The 10,178-nt window shown below is 28.9% G+C and overlaps 1 protein-coding gene across 1 annotated transcript; it reads left to right on the top strand.

Moving 5' to 3' along the window:
• Positions 1-618: 618 nt before the first annotated feature.
• On the top strand, positions 619-4,666 carry LOC130941812 (basic leucine zipper 61-like). The gene is made up of 4 exons (XM_057870411.1): positions 619-1,563; positions 2,978-3,068; positions 3,150-3,276; positions 4,012-4,666. The coding sequence occupies exons 1-4, from the start codon at positions 965-967 to the stop codon at positions 4,158-4,160; spliced, it is 966 nt and encodes a 321-aa protein (XP_057726394.1). The 5' UTR covers positions 619-964; the 3' UTR covers positions 4,161-4,666.
• The last annotated feature ends 5,512 nt before the right edge of the window (positions 4,667-10,178 follow it).

The following is a 10,178-nucleotide window of genomic DNA, read 5'->3' as shown; positions in this document are numbered from 1 at the left end:
CAAAACTTTTAAACTTAGCTAGAACATAAATGATAAAAAAATTAATATACTTATATACCATCTTATTCAATGCGTGTTAATAAAAATAAAAAATTATCTGTATATCATTATATATATAATATAGTAAAAAATTAATAAAATTATAATATTAAAAACATTTTAAGTGTTTCAAAAAGTACGAATATACCAATTATTTCAATCGTTGATTTTAATTAATATATATTATATATTTTTTTATAATTCAGATCATTGATAAAACAACTAGTACACCGGTTGAAATGTTTCCATATGATATATAAGTATGATGTTGGGATTGAGATAATGGATGGCAAGTGAAGAGGGTCACATCTGCACGTGGTTGCTGATTCCTATAGTTAATAAACTAGACTGCAAATAAAATTTCCCACTAAAACCGTTGAGTCTTTCACCACCTAGCTGTTGCTAGCTGTCTTTAACTCTAATCCTCTTCCCCCATGTGACCCACCTCTCTGTCTCCCAAAAAACCTCTCTCAACACCAAGCATATTCATACATTAACATTAACATTATACCCCCCCCCCCTCCCCTTTCAAAATCTAAGCAAACATAAAATAGTGGGAATATAACCTTAGCTTATAGTATTATTGTATGGAGCATCAGCATACGAATATGAATAAAAACACACACACTACCCATCATCATGAGTTTGTGCATATGACACAATAATCCCCATTTCTCTCTCTCTTCTCTCTCTCCCACACAAAGATACATACATAACTGGTTTTTGAGAGCCCCAAGAACTAACAAGATTTGCGGTTGTGTTGAGTACTAGTGCTTTTATTAATTAGTTAGTTAGGTTTGTTGGGATCATTGTTTTCTTTCTCTTTCCATTTTCTCAACAGACTAACACACAAACACAAACACAAACAACTACAAGCTAATAAGCTAAACACATATAATAGTATAAGATACAGAAAAACACTCAAATGGCACAGTTACCTCCTAAAATACCAATAATACCCCAGAATTGGACGCCTTTTCACCTCCAAAAACCACTATCAAATTCCACAATGTCAAGTTTCATCCCAAATTCAAATGCAACGGCAACGTCTAATAACAATTCTTCATCTTCGGTTCAACCACAGCAATTGCTGTCGTCATCGACAACGTCATGGGTTGACGAGTTCCTCGACTTCTCGTCATCGCGGCGGGGCGCGCACCGCCGCTCCGCAAGCGACTCCGTGGCGTTCTTGGAGTCTCCCATGTTCTTTGACAGGCTGGACGATGACCAGCTCATGTCAATGTTCTCCGACGACGTTGCAGCTGTGGCGATGCAGCATCCGCCGCCGCTGTCGTCCGCATCCGATCCGTCATCGCCGTCGTCGGACCAGACGAGTAACAACGATGAGAAGCCAGCGGCAATGGCGCTGGACATTGCACCACCATTATTAATGCACGAACATAACGATAATCACGTGATGAAGCTTAAGAATGAAGCCGTTGAGGAAGAAAGCTTCGGCAAAAATGAGGAGGCGGCTGCCACCGGCACCGTTGAAACCATCGTTGATCCAAAGAGAGTCAAAAGGTAATTCTTCAATAACTCTATCTGGTACTTGTGTTTTCCTTCTTTCAGTTGAAATCCGTTAGATAATTTAATTGATTTGACTAAATTTTAATCTAACGATTTTCAACTATCAACTTTACGTAAAATTGATTGTACTTGAATTTTCACCTTTATTCAATGTACTTATAAGTTGTAATGTAAAATATTTTATATAAATATTAAATTATATTTATTATTTTAAATTATTTTATATAATAAATATAAAAAATAATAAATTATTTTTGTTGATATAATATTATATAATTACAAGTATATATAAAATTATTTTATATTGATAATAATTAAAATTAAATTTTAAAAAATTATAATTTACTCATTCTTTTGATAACTGTTTCAATTTTTTTTACGTGCAAGAAAAATAAATTATTAACCTTTTATGTAAAATTAGTATAAAATTTTTGTTGACATTAATATTTAGTTGTCATATGCTATGCAGAGAATAATAGATACGGAGACTGAACATTTTTTTGTCACTACGTGATAATATTTAGTTGGATATAATTTTTACACAAATGATAAGTAGAAATTAAATTTGAAAAAATATAGTCTATTTTCTTTCATAAGTTTACTAGTAGTCTAGTCTGTCTGTTAGGTTGATCTTGTAGTAATACTGAGAACTACTTACCATTTTTTCATAGTTGTGAAATTGGAAGCTCTCAATTTTCTATTACCATTTTTTCTTTTTGTAGATTGTAGTTTTTACTACTCATCATGTATGCACATCTATTCAACGAATTGTTTTTTATTTTAAAATAAATTCATTTAATTTGTAACACTGTTTTATACATACAACCAAATAAAATTAGATATATTAATATAAAAAAAATTATTTTGTTCACTAGTTGTATTTGCATGATATTTCAATTTATATTGATAAATTCTATCCATCATTAAAAATATTTGACAAAATAAACCCTTTTTTAAAATATCTTATAATATATAGGTATATAATAGAAACATACTATTATAAATAATGTAAATAAAGTCCTTACCCAAAAAAAGAAAAAGAAACGAAACTGTTTGGATACAGCTGTATTTGGATCTAACAGAATTAATCTTACAAACAGATTTAAATGGGTGCGTGGTTGAGTAGAAGTTAATTATGTCCATTCAATGTTAACGGGCCAGCAATTTTTGTGATTGTTAGCCATCAACTAGTCAGTAGCCATCAATGATGATTTGATGGTGTGAAATTGGTATGAGATTTCATCCAATGGCTCACCTTTTTCTGCTGGTTACATGCTAGCTAAAATTCAATAAAATTGCTGGTCCTAGACTTTTCCGTCCATCAAATAATCAATAATCTCATGTACATTATTATCTCTAATAATCTATGTCATGTGTAATTATTTTTATTTTTGTATGGATATTATAGAATTTTGGCTAATCGGCAATCAGCTCAGAGGTCAAGGGTGAGAAAGCTACAATACATTTCTGAACTTGAAAGGAGTGTAACAACATTGCAGGTGAAAATATAACTTCATTTTCACACATTATTATTTTATCATTGAATAATAAATTAAATAATATTTGTGAAAAAAATGAAGACGGAGGTATCAGCATTGTCACCAAGGGTAGCATTTTTGGACCACCAACGTTTGATTCTTAATGTCGACAATAGTGCATTGAAGCAACGCATTGCTGCTTTGGCTCAAGACAAGATTTTCAAAGACGGTAATAACATACACTATTTTTATTCCCAACTATTGCTTTATTTCTTTTCACATATTAAAAAACCAATATACTTAAACACAAAATTAATTTAAAATATATTATTTTTTCTAAGTACTTCAGCTTTTGTTCTCCATAAATAATTATTCACACATTCAAGATAATAAAGTTCACAAGATGCAGTGCATGGAGCGTGATATAAATGTGCATATCGTGTGAAATGCATGGTTATTACATGTGAACTTCCGTAACTGTAGAGGGATAAATAATCGGGTATGACAATAAATTTAAGTTAGAAACTCAGGTGTAGTCGATTTCACGTGAAGTTAATAACTGAGAGCCGTTAGATAATAACTCTCAATTATTAACTTCACGTGAAGTCGACTGCACCTAAGTTTTCACTTAAATTTAAGTAAATAATGAGATATATGAATTTTAAATATATAATTTTTGGAACTATTAGTGTAATTTGACCCTAATTAAGTTTCCCTATAATTTCTTTTTCTTTGAAATACTGAAAATAAATCAATAAACGATGATAAAATAAGCGATCTAAGAATTTCATATTTTCGCATCTAGATTTTAAGATCTCATCACATGGAGCATAAAAGCATATTTTTGAAACATGATAGAATCAAGTTCTTTTATTCTAGATCTTAAGCAGGGATTAGTCACCTTTTGGAACATGGATATAATTAACAACATATATATAAATTTGATTATGAATCTTCATCACAGCTCATCAAGAAGCACTGAAGAAGGAAATAGAAAGACTTAGACAAATCTATCACCAGCAGCAGAACAACAATTCATCTCTTCATACTCCAACAATGGCATGTAATAATAATATTAATAATGACAATAATAAGGAACAGCTCCTAAGTTGAAGAGAAGAAGATAGAGACAAAGAATGGTGCTAGCAGCTATTATGGATGATGTGTATCTAACTTGAAACTTTCACGTGATGTGTTTCTTCTCCCATCAATGTTTATGTGGGCCTGCTGACATGGTTATGGAGCTTGGAGGGTAGGAAATTGACAAGGTGGATCTTGCTTAAAATGGATCATTGTCCAAGTTTTTTTTTTCTTTTTAGTTTGGGATTGGTTTGGAATTTTTAATATTTATTAATTTCTTATTGTTACAATTTTTCATTTAAAACAAGAATTATTCTCAATGATTTTTTTGGGGGGTGTGGAATAATTAAAGGGGACAAAGGATGGTGGGATTGTATTGGGATGTGCATGGGATCGGAAGGTATCAGAGAATTTTTTTTTTTTTTTTTTAATTTGGGGAAGGGGGTGTCTGTCTTATTGATGTACCTTTTTTTTCCTTGTTTTTTTCTTTTCTTAGACCTAATTATATGTTATTTTACATTTCCTCGTTATTTTTTTAGTTTTTGGACAAGTTGTACAAAATGTTATTGTGTGAAACATTAATTAATTCTCTCCTTTACTAATGGAACTTATTGACTTGTGATGTTTTATGCATAGCTGATAAAATTATATTATCAATTTTCTAGAAGCATACAAATGATGATGCTAGGTATGTAAACAAAGACTACTATATATACATATAAAAATGCAAATCAAATTCATTTATGTTGATTGTTATTTTAATTCTGTCATTTACTTCCGTACTTATTTTTGAAAACAACAAAGAACAAAATTCACAAATTACAATATATATAAAAAAAAACAACTTGTGTACTAAACTACTTATCCTCGTATTGATTTTTTAGTAACTATGGTTGTGAGGCTAATTCCAAGAACTTCAATGGGGCCAAGACCAAGATGCCTCCATAGACCCCAAAGCTCATCACTTCCAATCCAATCAAATTGTAGAGGCAAATGGTGGGCAATGATTTCTTTTATCCATTTAGGTAAAAGCTAAGAGACTTATATATATAAGAGCACCATAAGTTTAGAAATAGTGATTGGATAATGAATTAATTTTTAGTATACTATTTTATTTTATTGTTTTAGTGTAGTAGAATAGAATATGACTACTACTTTAAATTATAAATCTCACTCCATATTACAGTGATATAAAATAATGAAAATCAAATGTACATAAAATAAAGAGTAAATGACATAAAAAAAAAAAAACTAAATGGAATACAATATTTTCTGAATAATTTTACGTTGTTACATGCATGCCGTAAAACTAGTTTTTCTATGTAAATTAAAGTTACTAATTTGGATTTGGACTATTTAATGTAAATCAAATATATTAGAGTAGAAGTAATTTTGATTTATGTAAAATGAAACTAATAATTTTGATTGAGTAGAAGTAATTTTTATGGAGGTAAATTAAAGTTATAAGAGTCGAACCACATCTAAGGTAACTAGAATTTATTAGTTTTGATTTAATGGTTTTGATGTACTGTATTTTAATACACGAACAAATAAACTGAATACATTATAAATTTTTATAATACTCATAACATCTTCTAAGTCATTTACAATAATTACAAAAAATGTTTACAATAAAAAATTAAAACTTTATAAAAATGTTTAATTTAAAATTTTAGTTATAGTCGTTAGAAAATAAATAATTACCATAAGAATTTTTAAAAATTATAACAATATATAAATGTAAATGTTGGTAAAAAATGAATTTTTGTCGACAAAAAAGTGTTTCGACTGTCAATAGTTTTGACTACAGAAAAAGTGGGTCGACTACAGAAGTAAAGACAAGTAAACTGAAGTCGAAAAAAGATGGTAGAAAAAGTGTCGAAATTGAAAGGTAGTTACTACCTGTCCTTGAGTATCAAGGCTTGCTATTCGAGATCTTTAAGCTGAGTGGAGAACATGGGTGCGAAATTTGAGGAGCAAGTTGAAGGAACATGAGACTTGAAGACCAAAGAAAATGTGGGTGTCAAAACTTAGGGAATAAGATTCTTCATGATCAAGACAAGGTCATGACTGAGAAAAAAGAAGAAGTAAGATAGTGGACAGCATACGCCATGGTAAGTACATCTTTATGATCTATAAATAGTAGAAATTTAGAAAAAAATTCTGGAACTTCAACTAACAATACTAGATCATCACGCAAACTCATATAAAATTTTCAGTCACAACGACGCAATAAAAAAATGGAGTAGAAGTGCATATAAGTATTAGAAGTCAACTTTTAATTTGCTTCCTTTTGTTTATTTGATTCATTTTTTTATTTTCTTTGAATTTTGTAATTATTTTAATTTGATCAATATTTTTACAATTCCATTATCTTCTTCACTTAATTATTTATTCCTTAATGTTGTTTGTTTTTATAAGTTTGTCACTAGTAATTTCGACATAAATTGCTTTGATACCATAATTAAGTAATTTTCAAATCGAGCTCACTCTTTTTTAGAAGAGTCGTATCTGCTCCCCGATACTCGAGATATTGATACAAACTCGATTTAACATACTGTCAAAATATACCAAAAATCAAGTGAAACAAATTGGCACACTCAGTAGAACCTTGAATTAAATTTGTGCCAAGTTGTGTATACAATTATGGAGTGGTAAGTTAATTATGACGGATAGAACTTTAACTTCGACGGATACGTCAAATAGTGACAATGAAAATTTCAGTAGGGGCCCTAAAATAGAGGCAGTCCCTTTGACCAGTCTTTCGAGTTAACGGTCAACAGAAGGTATTCCAACGGACATATCCGTCACATGGCCTTAATATGGACTTCCTTGATGCGGATTTTGAAAATCACAAACTAATAGAAAAGTGTATCGGATCGTACCAAGTAATATCTTAAGTGAGTGAGGGTCAATTCCACGAGGATTAATGGATCAAGCAACAATGATTGAGTGATTAAACTAGTCAGACAAACAAAAAGGAATGGTTTGGTTTAAATTTGCATTAAACGGTAACTTAGAGAATTTGAGAAAGTAAACAGTGAATGGGTTGTGAGAATTATGTGAGAAAACAGTTAAGATTTTGGAGATATTTACTTTTCCGGATTAACAATTCTTACCAACTACTTTAATCATGCAAGATTCAATTTATGGCAAACTTTAATTGATTAAATCCTAATTCCTTAGTAATTTAATCTCCTCTAACATAATCAACCGTCAATTTCTTAGTTATTTTATTTAGATTAAAGGGTTAAGTACACTTCTAATTTATTAGTCACACAAACCCTAATAAGTATCCAAATATAAGCTGATTATATATCACGTATCACGTTAAATTCATGTAATTAGAGAATTATGAGGGGTTACTTTCAAATTGTTATTCAAGTGAGTTAACTTTTCTAAGATTCAACAAGAATTCAATTAGAAAAAAGTTATCTTCCAACATACTCTAATTCCTAGGATGAAGAACGAAAGTAATTCTTGAATTTAAATTAGTGCATTAATTAAAAGTAGAATGACAATGGTATTAATCCATCAAAATAAACAGAGCTCCTAACCTTAACAGAGGAGGTTTAGTTGCTCATGGTTAAGAAAAAAACTAGGGTTCTCAAAAGTGTGAAAGTATGGAATGAGGAAGAAGAGAAGGGAAGAACCCGAAGGGCTGAATCTTTTTCCTTTTTATATCTAATCTAAATGATTTGAAAATAAAATAAAATAATAAATTCTAAAAATTAAAGGATTGTGTTTTGTTTTAAATAATAAAAAGAAAATAAATAAAGAAAACTAAAAGTTAAAGTTACACAGCATTTCTTGGAGCTCCGAAATGCACTACTGGCGCTAAATGTAACACCCTACCACATTGAGCTTTACGCTTATGTCATAAAACAAAGGTGATGTGGTATTACGACCTCTAAAATAAAATATATACATAATAATAGTTGAAGAAATTTAATACTCGAGAAGCTTTGAAGGATAGTTTAAGAAAATTCGCAAAAAAAAAAAGTTCAATACTCACGTAACGAAAACTTGTGTACGAAAAAAAAAAGTAAAGATACATATAAGTGTTAATCTTATGGAGAGAAGGAAAGACACTTGAAATTAGAGTTAGATTTTCTATAAATGTGTATGTGAAATGACTAAAAGATTTATATTAAAAATAAATTATTAATAATATTTAAGTAAATTTAATAATTCAAATATTAGTGGGATGGGACGGGATTCCCACTTGAATCCCCATGTTTGCCTCAAAAAAATTTTTCTTCATTCCCATTCTCGCAAAAAATTTTTTGTCTCTACGTCCCTATTTAGAGTAGTCTTTGTAAAAATTTTCGTGCTTCAAAAAATTTTACCATCTCTAACATTTATAAAATATTATAATCCATTTGGTTTCTTTATGTCATCTACCTAAAATAAATAAATAATAAGTTACATAAAATTTAATTTGGTTATCCTACAAGAGGTTCAACTATTCAACAGTTCAAGAGTATTAACAAATGCATCAATCACTACCCATGCATGCATCTAGGTATTCCTTTCTCTAGTACTTGGGACTTGTTTATTGTATATGTGAAAATTGTAATGAATTAAGTTCATATTAGAAAAAATAAAAAGAAGTATAAAGTGAGAGACCTATTAATTTGATTTTTTAAGATTTTGAGTTAGATGTAATTTTTTTTTATTTTTTATTTTTTTTTCTTAGTTTTTCCTTAAAAGTTTTTTGGTGATCGAAAACTTCTAACAAATAGTATCAAAATCAATGTTCGATTGATTTTGTGATTAAAGAATATTCAAAGTAAATTTTTTAAATAATTGCAGGTTTCTACTTAGTTTTCAAATAATAGAAGTTAACAAATACGGTGAAGTTAGGTTGAATTTATGGAAGAAACTAAAAATTATTTTGTAATAAAAAGAGAATTAAAATAAAAATTTTAAAAGAGACTAATAATATAAATTATTTTGGAAGGCCATTGCTCACCTTGGAGTTATTGAAACTCCACCCATGTTAACAAGGTTATCTGACCAGTATGTAAGTTTCATTTATTTTTTAAATATTTTTAAAAATTTAATTTTAGTATATTATCAGTATAAAATCATTTTATATGTGTATTCAATCACATAATGTCATATTAATAAAAATAATTATTTTTATATGGACTGCATAAATGATCATTCAAGAGAACGGTTGTGATTACACGACTGTTGTAAAATATTTTACTCTGGTGGTACATTAAAATTAAATTTTATTTTTAAATGACTTTAATATTATCTTTTAAAGTCAATTATTAATTAAATTTATTTTTTTCATTTTTTATTTTTTATTCTCCAAAACCTTCGTTTCCTCAACATCCCAAACCACGCCATCACTACCACTAACAACAGCCAACTTCGTTTAAGCATAGTTACATATATAATATAATTTTGTATGGTTTTGGAAAGTTTAAGAACCAAGGTAATACTTATTTTATTGCTAATAATTGATCTTGAACAAGCTCGTTATATGGATTCCAGCCAGCAAGGCACAGCTGGATTTGGCATTCTCTTATTGGGATTCAACTCTTCAAGAAAATTAATAACCTTTCTCGTGTTAAACAGCAGCTTGTAGTGTAAGAAACAACATATTTAATACTACCTCTCATTGGAATTCATGTTTAGCATGAGTTAATTGTTGGAATAAATTATTTTATTAATTCAAATTCTTTATATTAAATGATAAAAAATATATCATAATGTGAAAGTATATTTTTATTTAAAAAAAATAAAAAATTGGATAGAAAAATGATCTCAGTTTTGTTGGTTTTTTTTAATCTTTTTCAATCAAAGTCTTCTGTATCTTAAGTGGCCGAATTATAATTCTTTTAATAGGGAAAGAATGATAAAGGCGACTTTAGTATATTGGAGACCGAAATTCTGAAGGCACTATTTATATTTGAATATAACATCTATTAAACCCTAAAGTCCAAATAAAATAGTATCTAAAGTCAAAATAATAATATATTTAAAATCTAAAAAATAAAAAATAATATCTGATTTTATTCTCATTTAATTCTAAAT

This window comes from Arachis stenosperma, chromosome 7, assembly GCF_014773155.1.
Source record: "Arachis stenosperma cultivar V10309 chromosome 7, arast.V10309.gnm1.PFL2, whole genome shotgun sequence".
Lineage (NCBI taxonomy): Eukaryota > Viridiplantae > Streptophyta > Magnoliopsida > Fabales > Fabaceae > Arachis > Arachis stenosperma.
This window is presented reverse-complemented; position numbering and strand designations above follow the sequence as displayed.

What these genes read in the sequence shown, in the direction of transcription:
- LOC130941812 (XM_057870411.1), top strand. Translation starts at nt 965, where the DNA reads ATGGCACAGTTACCTCCTAAAATACCAATAATACCCCAGAATTGGACG. An exon ending in GATCCAAAGAGAGTCAAAAG is followed by an intron (nt 1,564 to 2,977) that starts GTAATTCTTCAA and finishes TGGATATTATAG; the next exon opens with AATTTTGGCTAATCGGCAAT. An exon ending in GGAGTGTAACAACATTGCAG is followed by an intron (nt 3,069 to 3,149) that starts GTGAAAATATAA and finishes AAAAAAATGAAG; the next exon opens with ACGGAGGTATCAGCATTGTC.